Here is a 16,875-nt window from a genome sequence, read left to right on the forward strand (position 1 = left end):
CTGTCTTTGCGGGATCCCATAACTTTTGTGGAGGCACAAGTTCAGTCAAAGTAATACCATGATGAAGCCAGGTTTCACTGATAAGGAGAAGGATCGGTGATTCCACGACGATCAAAGTTGAAATTTCGGCGTGTTTGTTCACGACACTGCTAGCGTTTAAATACAAAGCTGTGATGGATTTGATAGCCATATATTCAGTTAAGATTATGTCTTAATTAGAGCATTGCGACTTTTCAGCGGACTTATCCAGCCTGACATTCGTGGAGCTCGGGGAATGTGATGATGCAGAACGAGTTGACTTTCTGCAGTGGCCTTTGATCACTCTTCTTTTCCTCTTAACTTTCAGAAATCCCTGGACGGAGAGAAAAGGAACATAGAAATATAGTTTATAATTCTCCTTGCAGTACCAAGATTGCGTTGGAATTTTCAAAGATCCTTTTTGCTTTCCTTTGCAAATGTTTGTTCAGCAATGACTCATACAGTCGAAGTTCGATTTAACGATATTGTTCGTCAGTGGGGATCATATCGTCAAATCAAAACGTGGCAAAACCGAGCTAAATACGAATGCGTAAAGTGGCCACAGCTAGAAAGAACATTGGCGTGGAAACCAAAAGACATCACCAAATTCCCACAAATTCCCTGAACTTTCAGATTCTTTTCAAAATCACAATAACCCTTCACACTATATTTCTTTTTACATAGCATCTGGCTTTTGGTAGGCTAGACAGGCCTAATCTGGGACGGGTATAGAATACTGTTAGGGGAAGTTCAGATTCGGAGCAGAAGTACTTTAGTGAAATGGATTCGCTGACTGATCAAGTGATGGAAAAATGTACCCGAAAGGATCGTTGAAAATCTTTGTTTCGGTACGATATCTGTCAATTCCTCTTTTCCTGGAGTTGTCTTCTTCTCAAAGTCCAACGATTGGGCAACATTTTAGTTCGCAAATTTTGATCGCCTTGGCTTGGAATTGATTGCATTAGAAACATCAGCCATACAAGAACTCTTACCATTCCTGATAATTTCGTGTTTTTTTTTGGCTTTCGATCTGTGTGACTTTATGTTTTTGGCCATTCATCTCCCAATTTTGCCAAAATGGTGCTAGGAAAATAAAACGTTAAATATCGTTAAATCGAGACATGTTATGAAGTAAAACTTTGGTAATCAGCAGAAAGATCGTTAAATCATGATTCGTTACGTCGAAGTGCGACTGTACGGCATATGAAGTCTAAGAAGTCAAAAATCATTCCATGGGCGAAGAAATCAGACAACCAAATATTGAACCCGGTCTCCCTGATAATCCGTCCCTCTTATCAGTTGCCACTGCTCAAGTCAAGTTATGATTTCTAAACACCAATGAGGCCTTCAAATTTTCATCTCGTCTTTTAGTTGGTCATGCCAAAAAAGAGAGCAGTACTCTTGTCCATAGTTATTCTGCTTTCCTTTGTAACTTGGCAATGGCTGCTATCAGTGACAGTGTTTGCAACAAAGAAGAAGACGTCCCAATCACACCCAACCGTGAAAGGGGACCATGCAAAACATACCCTGATCGATCGGAACATTGCCCTTCCTTACTGGAATCGAAGTCAAACCCGAAGGCTTGCATCACCCAGCAACGCCATTCATTGTGTTCAGAAACCTCTGTTTTTGGATCAAGGATCAACTTTTCGAAGGCCAATAGATGTCGTGGCAAAGAGGTTTGCTTATGTTTGGTATGCCTCCTCTGCAATGTATTTGTGCTCGGCCTTGACAGCCTTCAGATTGTTGCAACAACTTCGTGCTGAAGGAAATACCACTCATTTAGATGTGGACTATGTATTGATAGCGTCCGAGTCAGATCTGAACAACTCAAGCACTTCAAAGAAACTGTTGCAGGTTCGTTACTCTCGCTTCCTAAGCATTTTCATCACGAAATGGATTTGCGTTGTTAAGAAAAAGTTATAGATTAGCTAACACGATATTACGTGCAAATTTCAGCAATGGTCCAATTTGGGTGGTTTAATCAAAAGGTTCCCTCCCCTCCCATATCCTGAATTAGGAACTTACGAAGCCACCTATCAAAGATTTCGGGCATTCCAATTGACCGAATATGATCAAGTCATTGCCATGGATGCTGATGGCTTTCCTTTACAAAATCTCGATCATTTGCTTCTCTTCAATCTCCCTGGTTCGATTAAGCTGGCAGCACCTCAAGCATACTGGTTTAACCACAGAGGTGTGGTGGATACTGCAGAGGACAGATGTCCTGGTGAGGTCGCATTCTGACTATTGTTATGTTTCTGGCCGATAATTCCTTATTTATCCAGGTATTCCACTCGTTCTCATCACTTCAATTCTGCTCGTAATCAAGCCGGATATGGGTCTCTTCGATCGTGTTAAGCAACACTTTGGCTCCACGAGATTCCAGTCCAAAGAATATCAATTCGATATGGACATCCTGATATCCGAATTCTGTTGCCATGATGAAATATTCATTCTTCCCAAGTATTATGGCACCTTAGATTCGGAATTTCAGATGAAAGAGCCACTCAACTTCGACCTCCAAGAATGCCGCAATTGGAAATACATGCAATATCTCCATTTCTCATACAATGGCAAACCGTGGACTCGGAGCAAGGCAATGAACGCCAAGTATTATTCAAAAAGTGTTTCTCAAGATACTCTAGATGTTGTTAAGGATTGGTTCAAAATGGCCCACCATTTTTGTCCAAAGTTGATTTCCGAACATGAATTTTAAGAAGCCAAAAATACAACACTATCTAACAGAAGTAACCTGTGTAAACCTATCTGACTCGAGATGAATGTTTTCACCAACAAAGGGCCAAAAATGTGCATCTACTTTACATCAATCTGTCGATTTGCATTGGTTTAAGTTTTCTACCGTTTTAGGTCAAAAAGTTAAGATTTTCTGTTCATGTTTTCCTTGAAAAACTGGACGGAAAAATTAAAAATAAGCCGAACCATGGAGGCCATTGGGCCTGGAGAGGACAGCGCTACAAAACATCGCTACAAGACATTTGAACATTGTGGTCCCTCCTAACCAGATGAATGCCGGCAGAGAGCCCTTAATCAATAATAAGTACTTCTTCCCCTTCAAGCACCTATTTTGGAGGTAAAACGTCATCTGGCTAGGTTCAAAAAGCTTTCATCTCCTGCCCTGATGGACTTCAAGGTCGGGCATAAGCAAACTACCATTCACAAAGCCGTAAAATAAAAAGGTTAGATACACATGCAACATTAAAAATCTACTTTTAGTGCAACTCAACCTAATGGATAACTCTGCTCATTAGTAAAACTTGACCACGGACAACCTTGCCTAGCTGACAACTGGAATCAATTCCATCAAAATGCAGATTTTCGTTTGAGATGCATTAAAATTTTACTGGGTATAGATGGCAACTGGGCAAAGTTGTTCTGCATATGTTGCCCATTGGATTTGGTTGTCCACATCGCTGATTTGTCAGTTGCGTTGAGTTATCGTTTTACCATAGAAAACCAATTTTTATGAGGATAAGATGATTTGCATTCATTTTATGTATGGATATAAAAATCACTCTTCAAGCGTCCACAATCACAGTAATGGTAAAAGTCAAAAAGGTAAACCCGCAATAGCTAATATTGTCACATTGTCAAAACACATTCTGCTTACTCGTTGATACGTACATTCGTATTATCTTCCATCTCAGACGAATCCTGTGGTGCATACCCCTTTTATGTAGCAGTAGGTTTGAGTCTCATTTCGGCAAGTTACCATGCATCATTCCAGACTGCCCTTCCTTCTGTGTAGTCAAAGGTGAACGAGATCGGTCAATTTCAAGTTGATGATCAGGGAGCAGATTTGACAGTGATTCACCTTCAACCGTGTGTTGACATCATTCAACATTCTAATTACAGAGCCTCTTTGTTGGGCATTTTCTAATGATCATGTTAACAATTTTTTTCTTAAGGTGACTGTATGCATTTTGTCTCCATTAAATTTCTTGACAAGTTGCGTCTTAAATGTTAGTGATTAGTCGGTTGGGACATTTCTTTACACAATTTTAAAGCTATAATGATATAGGATTTTTCTAAAGCAAAATTTGAGTTTAAGATTACACAAAATGTTCTTTGGCCTCTAGTATTTAATGTCATGAATCATGACAATTACTTGAACGACTAGAATAAGAGGTCGAGATCATATCTAACTTGGCGACGAATAAACCAACGAGCTTTCATGCGCACATTCGCCTTTCAAAAGTATATTTTTAAACTGAAAATAAAATAAAGGGTAAAACCCAACTCAAGGGCAAATATTGTTTGGGTCCCGCCCATTGATGGATCCGATTTCCAGTCCCATGATCTTGTAATTGGCCACAATACACGACTTCAAGCAAGCACAAATTTGTCGTTTAGGCCCCTCAAAGAATTGATAATACGCCACTTTCTGGGGAAAAATCGTTTGACAATTCACATGGCACTCATCCGCACTTGTGATGTTATAGAACCGCTCCAAGAACTCACTGTAACCATTGACATTCCCTCGGCACATTCGATATTTGATGACACAAGGCTCACTAATAGCTGAAAGAGAGATTGAACTGCTTAGATATCCAATTAGGACTGAGCCCTACCAAATCTCCTAATGGCAACACTTACCGATCAAGGCAAGGACAAAAAGGGTTAAAGACAACAGAGCTCCTGGCTGAAGTCGAAACATGTTCAGTTGATTTGGAGACGAATAAGTAGTGGGATGTGATAAGGTGAACTTTAGAACTGGTACTGCTTCCACATCCATGATTTCGGCTTGCATTCCAATTCCACGACATTCTCATGCCTTTCATAACGAGAGCAGGACGGTCGGCCCATTGTTGATGATTTTGCCGGACTCCTGCGTTTTTTTGGCACGTCAAATAGTGCACAAAACACTATTTCATGCTACAGGAAGAGATGAATGAGATTTGAGCTTACGCACAAGATACAGGGACAACAAGAGTTGGTACTAAAACTACTAGTCCCATGGTGCACCACCGATCAACGATACAAATTGGATGATCGATAGAGCGACGAGAGAAAAAACAAGGTAGAAGTGAATCTAGGCACTGTATTTTTGCCATTGCTCGGGAGAGTCCGTACTTGAGTCCGAGCGCACTCAAGTCTTCTAACCGAAGTTAGTTCACTCGAATATTCAATCGAATTAGGAGAAATTGGCCGGACTCAAGTCTGTTATAAAGTCTCCACCCGGGTTGGCAATGATGCATTTTCAAATTTTCATAGAAATTCTTCAGAGAACCAGTCTTAGTTTGTCATAAATTGGCCATGTGTGTTGCGAGCCCTTGACAAGGGATTGCAATCGTAATCTAGTTTTGCAAAATCAAAATAGGTTTTTGGTTGGGGTTGAGTCCAACAAAGGATTTAAGCCCTCTACCAAACTCGAATCTGTTGCCAGATTTGAGTCTGGACTCGGCAAGACCAACAAAAAGTTTGAATATCAGAGGACTCTAACAAGTCTGACTTGTATTTGTCTTGCTCCAACACTGATTTTCTAATTGTCATTAGATTTTTGTTGATTCAAACACTCCTTGTTGGATGGCACCTCTTTTGAACAAGATTATTATTGTGGTTATTACAGTTTATTTCATTTCCTCAAAAACACATCCCAAGATAAAGGCAAAATGACAAACTTCATGAGGTCACAAACTCTTTCCAAGCATAGATAATTTTGAAATTTCCTTCACATTGATGCTTTTATCATTGGATCCTCTCTTTCATCTGATTTTAAATCCCATGAACCCTGACTATGAACTAATGGAGTGTTGGAGTCATGGGATATTTTTTTTCCCTACACGACGCTCTTCGGGGGTGGTTTGGTTTTTCACGGGCTTTTCTAACTGCTACAGGGATTAGCTCAGATAGTCGTGAAATAAGGTAGAATAAGTGGATCAAAATATAAAACAATTTGGCACTATTTACAGTAAGTGTTTATAGATGGTCTGGGAAGGGCAAAAAGCACACTTAGAGTTGACACAGAACTTACAGTTAGCAAGTTTTCTTTATGATTGTCCAAGAGTTAACATTTCAGTAAAACCATCTTTCTTATTTAGGGTCTGATGTTGTTTCTCAAGAACAACAAAAATACTTGACATGACATCACCAATAGGAAATTCATACGGATTTTTTAAGGGTTTGACCAAGCAAGAACCAAAACACATCTGCATGTTCTTGGTTTAGACTGGATTAGGTAGTAAACAATTGCTTATTCTGTCAGTGTGTCCAGCAATTGAATTCATTCACTGGAATGTCATAGCAGCCACTTTCATGAGCCAAGCCTTCCCAATGACATCTGATCATACCTATCTAGTTGAGTCAACTTATGTACCCATTAGATGTCAAAAATGGTTGGACGGTGGAGAAAGATATCTGCCTAAAAATCCTTGTCTTTGCTAGCATCCAACCTACCTAATAGCACTTTTTGTTCATAGACAATAAACATAGTAACAAACAAGCATTGCTTGCTTGGCTTTGGTTAAGGTTCTCGGACATTCCTGGCATAACAATTAAACCCTCTTTTTGACGGAAGCAAATTAAGATTGTAATAATTAGAGCGATCAGTTTTATTAGATTCTGTTGAAGTGCATGAGGGATAAGCTCTGAAGCAGGCTAATTCAAGTAGTCAAGCTGTACTTTGAGTGGAAATCGCACCTTCACTTCTACACCGGTTACCAAATGGAAAAAAAACAACTGGCAATGTATCAAGCCAGTTCCTTTTTTGACAATTACGCTAAATTTACGTAAGAGGAGAACAAGTCGTCTTTTGCCACAGATTCTGTCAGACACATACACTGCCTCTCTAACGCCGATAGGCGTTCAATTGTGCTTGATCTCCAATCTAACCCTGTCTGGATTAACCTCCCGTTAATCCTTGGATGTCGATCTCCCGCAGATTGTCAAACCACACACGCACACCTACCTGCATTTATCTGACGTGACAAAGGGATCATCTCCAAAAATTAGCTCCAATTCACCCTCCTCTCAACAACAAACAAAAGAAGGTGTCAAAAGTTACATAAACCCCGAGTTATGTAAACCAGGACACATCATAAAAGTGCGTTACGATTAGAAACATTTTCAGAACATTTTTTGCAGGCTATGATTATGCTAAGACAAGGAGATATCAAACTAGAGGAGTGGACACCGACAGAGTTAGGTCGCTTCTACTTACATTTTGTTAATCATTGTCAATGGATGCCTTAATGGAATTAATCAATAAGGCCTCCTCAGTTGTGGTAGAACCGACACTTTGTATTGTCAATCTTACATACATCACAAGCATTACATTTAATGATGAAAGTTGGTGTTTTAAAAAAAATAAGTTAGATATCTTAGATAAATCGTGTTGACCTAAGTTGGCTGGGTAAGCAATTGCATAAATCGGCATTGTTTTATCTTTTTTGATAATGATTCGACACCTTGTCATGTATTAGTAAATTCTCCAATTAGTCTTCAGAGCCTGAAGTAATGCCAAAGTAATTTGGCCTAGTTTCGACAATTGTCAAGTCCCGTCCTCCTATTAAAGGTATCCTTGGCCAAGATGAGCAGGGTTAGACGTCATGCTTGTGTCCTTGACCAAAAATAAAATGTTTGTTTCTTACAAGATCCAAACATTTACTCAAGATTAGCATTGTTCATGAGAAAAGAGCCCAAAGCATCAATAATCTTTCAGTTCAAGACAATGATTGCTCTTAAGCTAGCCGTAGTTGCTCTCCTTGCAGTTCATGCCCAAAGCATTTGTAAGCTTTACTTCTGAACCGCTTGAATCTGACTTTATAACCGTCAACAAACGTTTTCCTTCAGCTCTTCGTCAAGATGAGGCCTGTACCAATCAAGGCGGTTCCTGTGTGAATTGGCAGTATTACGTTTGTCATGGAGGCGTTGAGACTGGTCTTTGCAATGGCGACTCCAATATCCGATGCTGTCTGCCATGCGACGACCAATGTAAGGGAATTGTTGAACGCCATTCTAACCTTGATTTATTCATGTATGTTCATTGGATTCTTCAGGTCAGGCGGATGAGGATGAATGGTCCCAAGGGGATGCTGCATGCACCGCAGAAGGTGGTGAATGCAAATTGGATTCCAACTATTGCGATGGGTAAGAAACGGATATTTTGACACTGCACCAATGCAGTTGTTCAAAACTCAGAAATTGGTCGCACAAGTATTAAGCAAAAAACAATATTCAACAATCCTATTGTGGCGAGCTACTCAAATATGGTTACCCACAGTTTTAACCTTGGTATCTAGGAATTTCGATGTTTATTTGATTGAATGATTAGTCATAAATTTTATTTCACCTATCCTCGGATCAGACAAAAGGGTGCGGTTGTAAACAACGTGTGAAGCTAAAAGCTACAGAAATGCCTTCTTCACATTTTCAGAGTTTATGAGGGTGGTCTCTGTGGTGGACCCGCTGAGCGATCCTGTTGCAAGGCTCCTAATGGTAACTCAATTGCATCATTGTTCTAGTAGATTCGAAATTTGGGATGAAATAATTAAACTGTTTTATTCAGGAGATTGTCCTGCTATCGTGAGCAGGGCAGAATGGGGAGCTCGTGCTCCAGGATCAACCACTTACATGGGCAATGGAGTAAGGCAAAAACAACTTAATGCTAGTTTGTCCAACTTTTTTCAAAACACCGAATCTGTACGTTTTAGGTGCAATATTTATTCATCCATCATAGTGCTGGAGCCTCCTGCAGTACCAAATCCGAATGCATTGCTGAGGTCAAGGGAATCCAAAACTACCACATGGACTCGAACGGTTGGTCTGAAGTAGGATACAGGTAAAACAATGAAATAAAAGTCACAAGACGAACCCTTCACTTATCCATAGTTCTAAACCAGCTTCTTGATTGGTGGAGACGGTAATGTGTATGAAGGTCGTGGCTGGAACAAGGTCGGAGCTCAAACCTATGGGTTCAATTCCGTTGGGTATGGCATTGATTTCATCGGCACTTTCACCTCTACAAATCCAACCCAAGCGGCTCAAGACGCTTTCAAACAACTAGCCGAGGTAAGGAAGAGATTCGGTTCTTCAAGTTTATTGGATCGTTTAGAGGTAGACTCAAAAGTGCTCGAAAAGATGCAAAAAAATGAGAAAGCGGTAGAGGCCGATTATGTCGAGAAAACTATCAGCAGGGATACCGAGGACCTTAGGGCACAAGACTCTCATCTGCTGTACGGCCAAGGGGATACCGAGGACCTTAGGGCACAAGACTCTCATGCCTTCTGCGCCATCTCCAGGCCCGTTGTGAGAGTCTGACACCGAGACAGAATACCATTTGTGGTGGAGATCCTTATTAAGAAAGCGCTCAGTAGATGGCTCTTTTTCCCTTGCCTGTAAAGAGGGCGTACCAACTTTTTAACTATTCTTCAACACTCTCCGAAATAAATGTCAAGAGATGTCAGCTCAGTTCATTTGCCATTTAGATGGGAGATGTTGCAAATGGAATGCCTGAAAAAAAGCTTGAGTACATTGGTGCGTAAGTGTTTCCACGGACTTCTAGAGATGTGGGCTGCAAGCGGAAGCAAAAATTTATTCTCTCCTAAACTGTTCACTTTATTTCAAATGAGCACTTCATACGACCACAAGATCTGGTTGAATAAACGAACTTGGCCACATTTGAGCCCAAAATTATGCTTAGGGAGTGCAGCAGATAAGTACAAATTTATGTAGTAATAGTATAGATTCCAATTTTCTGCCTGCTCTTGGTCAGCTGCATACGCTTTTGACAATATGTATAACTTTAAAATGGATCATTTTACAGCATTTATTATCGTAAAGCATTTATTATTAATGCTTGCATTAACTGAACAAGCTTAATGAAGAAAGATCAGCAGAGGTCAGCAGATTCCTTTTCCCTGCGAACAGACATTTTTTCTCTCAGGTCTCTTATTCACATAGTCCTACTCATGGAGCGGAGGAAGCACCCTGTGCTAAACTGTCTCGTATTCTGGTGGGTCTTAGGGCGCTCTCCTTCTTTTTCCTTTAGTAACATAAAAGAGGAGTTGGGCGAGCTTGGCTTGGCAAATGCAGAGGCAGGGCTTGCTCGCCAGTGAGCTATCAAGACATACTCGAATTATGAAGTTTGCAAGGAACAATCAATAAAGGCATTTTTGTAACGTAAAAACTTATGAAAAACAAGTTTCAAAAGTGAGAAATATATAATTTTTAAACGTCAGCAATTGGCCAAGATGTTCAAGTTTTAGAATTTACTCTTTTTAAGAGTAAATTCTAAAAGGCTCATGATGTAAAAAAATATTGGTACAAAAAATACAGAACAATATTGGAGAATTGAAGTTTTTTGATTAGAGTGTAATGCTAAGCTATCCCAGTTTTTGAAAGCTTTGCACTAACTGCACACTAGTAGGGGAAGGTTTCTGTTCTCGCTTGTTGTCAATGGGAGAAAAAAAAGTTAAAAAAGATGCCGTTGAGAAATCTTTCTTTGGGAATATTAGAGGTATTTAGCCAAGGTTTTAAAGACTTAATTTGTTTTTGACTCCATCCATAAGCTTTTTCTAAAATAAAGTATCAGTTTCCAGTGAATGTTCTGAAAGTTTTGTTTTTTTGACACTTTTGGACACTTTTGCCCATCCTCAGTTTTGGACACTTTTGAACAGGGGTGGGTGGACAAGAGTCCAAAAAGAAAATGCCTACCCTGATTAAAGGAGGAAAAGAAGATGACGTCACCATCAAATTTTGAGAGGTCACTGAGGCTCAATGGTTCTTTGTGAAGGGATTAGATCAGAGTTCCAATTCAATTCATGTTTTATGGGGAAGGGGATGCCAAGGAGGACTGAGCCAAAAAATCAAGAATTTTTGCCTCAGCTATTACTACTGGATGATTCCATTCCAAATAAACTTTGATCAATACGGATTTGAATCAGTGTGAGTAGCATGGTCTTGATAAATTTTGCCCCATGAAAATAGCGGTTGAGATTTCATATATACCTAAACTTTATTATTACCCGTACTCGAAGTAGTATTTTACGCGATTAGATTTGAATGCAAACAAATCAGTTTAGGTAGGTGTGTGCATCCTCCCTTGGTCAGACATGTTTCTTATTGAATTGCTGATTCAATAATTTTAGTTTGTGATTTTCTCTCTTCTTTCAAGTGCGCTGCTGCTGGAGGTTATGTTATTGGTGATTATGAGTTGAAGGGGCACAGGCAAACTGGTAGCACCGAGTGTCCCGGAAACACTTTCTACGAAACTATCAAGAGCTATCCTCATTGGGTAAAACAACATATTATTTCGAAAACATAAATCAAAGCAATTTTACTTTGTGGCATTCTTGCAGACCAATGGGAATATTGGAAAGGACATGACCATGGATGAGGAAACTCGACGAAAGTACATGGAGTTGTAATTCGATACAGAAATTTTGTCAAATAAACAAGTCACCTCCACTGATATAGGAATTGGTTTTGATGTACAAAGTTGAGACCCACAAAGCTATTGATATCAGCAAATAAGCAAAAGGCATTTATTTCATCATTGTTGATCAACATTCCAATATGTTCATGGCCTGTATTTTACCCACGGTTAAAAAAAGCCATAGCACGTTTCAGCAGAAAAACTCAACTCAAGACCCTTCATGGCATTTCTCTGGCTCCCAAAATCATAAAAAATACTATGACTTTATTGCGAAATGAAATTCTCTCTCAGATTTAAACCTAAGAAAATAACAAATGTACACTGCTTATTTTTTGTATTTGTTCATTTTTTCATTTCTGTTTTGGAGCTCGATGAAAAAAGGTTTTCTCCGAAGGCGGGATGTGCAAGGGGGAGATCAGCCACGTCTTATTGCATTCCAGAATTATAATGTCCCTTCAACCCAACATGAACATGTTTCAATTTTGGCTTTGTTCCAAAAAGAGGAACCTCTCCCGAAAAGAAATTACATACGGACATTCTATCACAAACAGGACAAAATATATCATAAGTTGAATGTGGTAAATGAAACAACAGTTCAGCTAACTATTCAAAACGATGCAGAAAATGCATTGTGAAGACATTTTACCGATTTGGATATCCAAGCAGGATCGTGGAGCCACTTTGGGATTGCTTTGACTCCAGAAGGTGAGCCACTCTATCTTTAGCTTAATTGCCATTCATCTCGACTTTTTTTCTAATGTAACAGCCTTAAAGTTGTTCTTGAATGGAGAACTCTCTTGGAGCAGTCCTTCTCCAATGCCACCGGGATATCCTGTACCAGCACGACTCAATAGAATATCTCTGGGGGATCAAGAAACTCGGAAATGCTACTTCTTTGCCAAAGCCTTGGACAATTTGACCATCCGAGATATATTCCAGTCCAAAATGTAGATTATTTGGCATGGATTTCACAGAGAGTGTAAAAGAATCCATAGACGCGAGCGTGTAATTTTGGCATCATTTCTAATAGCACTCATTTCATCTTTAGTGACCCCTTGTCTGGTTTGATTACGTCTTAAATACATGCATCACATTATCTGTTTTAGGAATCAATAAATCTTTGTCATTGTTGATTCTTTCCGAGCACAAATCTGCTTACAGCAGGTTAAAACAACATTTAATTCGCATACTTTGAATAGTCTAACATATTGTGTTAAACATATGGACCTCATGGTCTGTGTCAAAGCGTGTAAAAACCCGTGACAAGTCAGATCATTTGGCCGTAAGAGGTGGCGTGGGGGAAGGGGGAAGAGTACCTAGAAACCCAGGGTGACCCAATGATCAAGTCGCGCAAACTCCAGACTAGGGAATAGTTTGAGTAACAGTTCTGGTTTAACGTACGAGAAGCTAGATTGCCAATTTAAAAACCCTGGGCATTAAACAGGCTAAATGAAGCGCTGAAAGGAAAACGTTCCAAATCGAAAAGTCTTCCCCTAAATGTGGTCAACCTGTTGAAACCGTTAACGAGTTATTAATGCCCATGTGTAGCTTTCCATCAATATCAGGTTCAAGTGGTCTTGGAGCGTAAGCTTCAGAGCATGAGAAAAGCTAAGCGAGACATGGCAAGGTACCTGAGCAAGGCGTATTGTTCCACCCGTAACTGCCGTTCTTTACCATGGATCTTTGCGCTGTTTTCAGAGCTGATGGGTAACAGCCATAGAAAACCATAACTAGAATGCTTAAGCTGTACCGCATGAGCATGTTTTCAGGTCAGCTGACGCTGGTGGAAAGGGACAAAGATATTTTGTGAAATCTCGCTTCAGGCAAGTTGAATTATTCTCAAGAAAAGTTTGCTATTCCTCTTTAATCTTAATTTCTTTTAAATCTTACAAATATACACGTAGAAAGAGCGGTAGGATAATAAAAAAAACACATGTTTTTGGGGCATAATACACTTAACATGTCAAAAAAAGATTCGGACATTAGTAGAGCAAATCACGTACTCTATTGATTGTCCTTGTTTAGCAAAGCATCTCGAAAGTGTAACAAAATGTACCCGAAATTGCAACGCAATGATGAGGCATTCGGAATTTCGTTTCAATCTCCCAACAATGCTTGAATGTGAGCGACATGATTGCACCTTTACGTAATCAAGGTAATTCCGACACCTCTGGAGGTCAGCCTGAACCAAGGCTTGTTCCTTGCGTTTCAGTTAAGTGTTTCCACCACATGGATGAAAACTTTAACTTGAGCCCCATTTTAACCTCCTCTAAATTTCATTCCTAAAAATGTGGTCGGACAACTTACTCAAACCCGTTTGATGAAGCATGCTAGACGAGAGTAATTGCTTGACAAGGAGTCGTATTAGCGGTTTCTACTCTGAATTTGGACGAGCTGTCAACAATTCAAATTTGTACCATAGTTGTCCTATGGCCTAAGTAGCTTGACTATGAATGAAACATTTTGCCCACCAGCGACAACTGAGACGAAAACAAGCGATCGCAGCGCCTTTGATCGATCTTTATAAGAAGTTATGGTAACACCTGAAAGCTTGTTGGGGTATGGTTTCTGATTTTTCAATCGGTTAGAGTTGCAATGCCCACTGGTTACCAATTCAGCTGCAGTAAAAAAAAATCTCGTTTTTTACTGTTCTCCGCTACTTCGTCTAGGGGGTAACCATAGACAAAAACAACAATATGAGGGATCGCTAGGAGTCGTTGCATGTGGTCAAAGACTAGAGGAGAGGCTCTCAACAACATAGCATTAGAAGAATGGAAGAGTTATTGGCAAACCAAGTCCTAACAAGTTCTAATTACCGAAAAATTATTTGAAGTAGAAGGAAGTGTGTTGGGTCTTACACTGCGACCGTAAAGTCCTTGCCGCTTGAAAGAGCACGCCATTTTGTCATTCATAAGCTATTGCCTGCTTTAAAATGTAAAGTTAAGATTGCTGACCCCAATAATTTGAGTCATTCTCTGCCACAACCACACGTTGGGTTCAAACTGTTTACGAAACCTCGCACCGCAGTTTTGTAGTTCTACCCATTTCTAGTTGACTTAGATATGGAGGACCATTTCATCTTGGCCGAAAATTTTCTTGTTTACAATGGTGCCACATGCCACCACCAAAAGCACCGGGCAACAGACATAAGGCATTTTTCAGCGATATTTGGAGAAAAAAGACTGATCTGGCACTGCCTAAACTTTAATCCCAATTAACTTTTTAAATGCGATTTAAGGAAATAAAAGTCAGTGCAATCGACCAGGGCATCTCTTTCAATCACCGAAATAAAATCATAAAGAAATCAGGATTTTTACCAAGCACCACAACTTCCAATTGTCAAAGGCTTCGATTATTCTTTTAATTTTAACTAAATTATGGAACAGAAGTCTCCATGAGAAAGGTCAGGGAGGCGAATCAAACTCGTGACCTCTCACATGAAAGAAAACTTCTCGAATCACTGCACCACATCTCTTCCCTTATAATGATGTCTTCCAAAGGTGAGATTCGAACTGACATCCTCTGGCGAATTGTGCTGCCTTTGATACATCAGACCACTCAGCTATTATATATCATCAATCCGAAAGCATGTATATATTCGGAGTTCTTTACGAGCAAACTAAGCTTGGGCATTGAAATATCCTTTAAGAAAACAAACTATACTTTGCATATAAAGGGCTCGTTTTGGATAGCAAAACCGTACATACATTAATGTTTACATTTCTGTCTTTCTTTGTCTTAATCCTTTTCCTAATGTTAAATCCCAACCTTTAGTGCGACATTTACTCATTATGGACCCTAAGGAGTGCTTGAGTCCATTGAATAGGCGGGAAATAGATCGAACAATTTTTCGGGTTTGCGGTTTTTCGGTGCTGGCAGATTTTCGAAAAAAAGTCTATCTAGTACATTGCAAAACTTCATAACCCTACCGATGATCCAACTACAATAATGAGAATTTATTAAAAGGTGACAAAAAGGGCGCTAAACAACATTTATTCGAAATGGAAGGAAGAAAATTACCGTACCATGTTTCATAATATCATTTTTGATTTTGTGATTGATTTTACTTCTGGAATGATTTGGTCAAGAACCAGCAATATCAAATAAGTAAATAGTTTATATATCTTTTGTACGTATACTCTTGAGCAAATATTCATCTTATTCTGGATAAGTGGAAGCTTGTTTTCGCTAGAAACTGAACAAGAGGTTGAACAATTTAAACTTGGTATAGTTCTAGGACGTAATGTGGAAGAAAGTAAAGAATAAAAGAACAAGGGTGGGCAAAAGATTTGAATAAAGATTAAAGAAGTAGATGTCAATAAACCCATAAAAATAGAAACTACAGGGCTATTTGTTTCAATTATTTCATCAATCAATTATTTTGAAGATCAATCAATTTTGTGTTTGTCAGGGAGGCCCACGTTCTTTTAAAAAGTGCCATGATTTCGAGTGGTAGAGAGGGGCATGAATAATGTAAGCGGATGAAGTTAAATCTAACTTAAGCAATTTCTAACTTCGCAAGATTTAGAGCTATTTTTCTACCATGCGTTTTTTACTACTATTTTAAATCTTCTTGGGGTGAAGTTTGGATCAATAGTACCAAAATTGATCCATTGATCTGGAAAAAGCGTAATTTAGAAGCTTCTGTGGGAACATTGTTTTTGCAATCGGGTTAGTTGCTCATCAGCCATCAAGCCTTGGATTATTTTTCTATGGGTATTTGTTTCATGTTGATGGTAGCTCCTTCAAAAGGCTCTTCTCATGATTTTAAAAACAACTCTCAGATCATCTACATTCATTTTAAAAAGTGGTTTGGTGTGGGGAAAACCGATATGGTATTATTCATTCAACGAATGGTTCTTTTTGTAGAATTATTAGACATTTCATCTTTGTACTTGAACTATAGAACTCAAGTCCGTGCTGTAATGTACTTCGAACTAAACCATTGTGAAATTGCTTTTTACGGTAGTGGTTATTTTACATTGCCATTGCCATTTTCCACAATTCCATCTTGCTTTGAAAATGGAACAATTTTCAAGAACAGGACCTGCTTCAAAATGTGAGCTTAACTTCGAAATTGTAGAAATGAGTCTGCTTTGAAATTCAAATTTTCGTTGATTTTAAGGCACGACTCCACCCAAACAAATTTTGCCTTGAAAACCGCGGAGATATTTGAATAGCCAAACAAACTAATCCTTTTTTCACCTTTGTTTATCTAAGAATAAGTTCCAAAAACATAATGTTCACAACCTAAACACAAACTGTTTTGACGATGATCATGTACTATTTTTCCGACAACTATTGATGAACAATGTAAGGTCATCTTGATCTCAATCCAGGATTTTTGTTAAATTTCCTTTGGCTAGTTTCCAGCCTTCATCTGGCCCTTATTGGGTACTCATGACCTTCGCTGTCTGCAACAAAATGTGTTCATCTTGTGAAGCTAATCCGTGATCAGCACT

General features: G+C 39.2%; 3 protein-coding genes across 4 annotated transcripts; 2 read left to right on the forward strand and 1 right to left on the reverse strand.

Annotated features, from left to right (window-relative positions):
* The first annotated feature begins 751 nt into the window (after nucleotides 1-751).
* Nucleotides 752-2,768, forward strand: LOC131893303 (uncharacterized). Its single transcript, XM_059243297.1, has 3 exons — nucleotides 752-1,875; nucleotides 1,978-2,248; nucleotides 2,307-2,768. The coding sequence occupies exons 1-3, from the start codon at nucleotides 1,396-1,398 to the stop codon at nucleotides 2,735-2,737; spliced, it is 1,182 nt and encodes a 393-aa protein (XP_059099280.1). The 5' UTR covers nucleotides 752-1,395; the 3' UTR covers nucleotides 2,738-2,768.
* Nucleotides 2,769-4,222: 1,454 nt separating this feature from the next.
* On the reverse strand, nucleotides 4,223-7,060 carry LOC131893337 (uncharacterized). Of its 2 annotated transcripts, XR_009374677.1 has the most exons (3): nucleotides 6,947-7,060; nucleotides 4,636-4,914; nucleotides 4,223-4,560 (listed from the first exon to the last, which is right to left on the reverse strand). XR_009374677.1 is itself a non-coding variant. In XM_059243339.1 (2 exons), exons 1-2 carry the CDS (start codon nucleotides 4,787-4,789, stop codon nucleotides 4,280-4,282), a joined length of 435 nt encoding a protein of 144 aa, XP_059099322.1. In that variant the 5' UTR covers nucleotides 4,790-5,265; the 3' UTR covers nucleotides 4,223-4,279. The 2 variants fall into 2 exon arrangements, 1 of the variants encoding a protein (XP_059099322.1); XM_059243339.1 differs by lacking the exon at nucleotides 6,947-7,060 and having other exon boundaries at nucleotides 4,636-5,265.
* Nucleotides 7,061-7,622: 562 nt separating this feature from the next.
* On the forward strand, nucleotides 7,623-11,449 carry LOC131893317 (peptidoglycan-recognition protein SC2-like). Its single transcript, XM_059243318.1, has 9 exons — nucleotides 7,623-7,766; nucleotides 7,831-7,971; nucleotides 8,037-8,127; nucleotides 8,414-8,475; nucleotides 8,546-8,622; nucleotides 8,691-8,818; nucleotides 8,880-9,048; nucleotides 11,153-11,272; nucleotides 11,337-11,449. Exons 1-9 carry the CDS (start codon nucleotides 7,664-7,666, stop codon nucleotides 11,403-11,405), a joined length of 960 nt encoding a protein of 319 aa, XP_059099301.1. The 5' UTR covers nucleotides 7,623-7,663; the 3' UTR covers nucleotides 11,406-11,449.
* Nucleotides 11,450-16,875: the final 5,426 nt, after the last annotated feature.

This window comes from Tigriopus californicus, chromosome 1 (genome assembly GCF_007210705.1).
Source record: "Tigriopus californicus strain San Diego chromosome 1, Tcal_SD_v2.1, whole genome shotgun sequence".
Lineage (NCBI taxonomy): Eukaryota > Metazoa > Arthropoda > Copepoda > Harpacticoida > Harpacticidae > Tigriopus > Tigriopus californicus.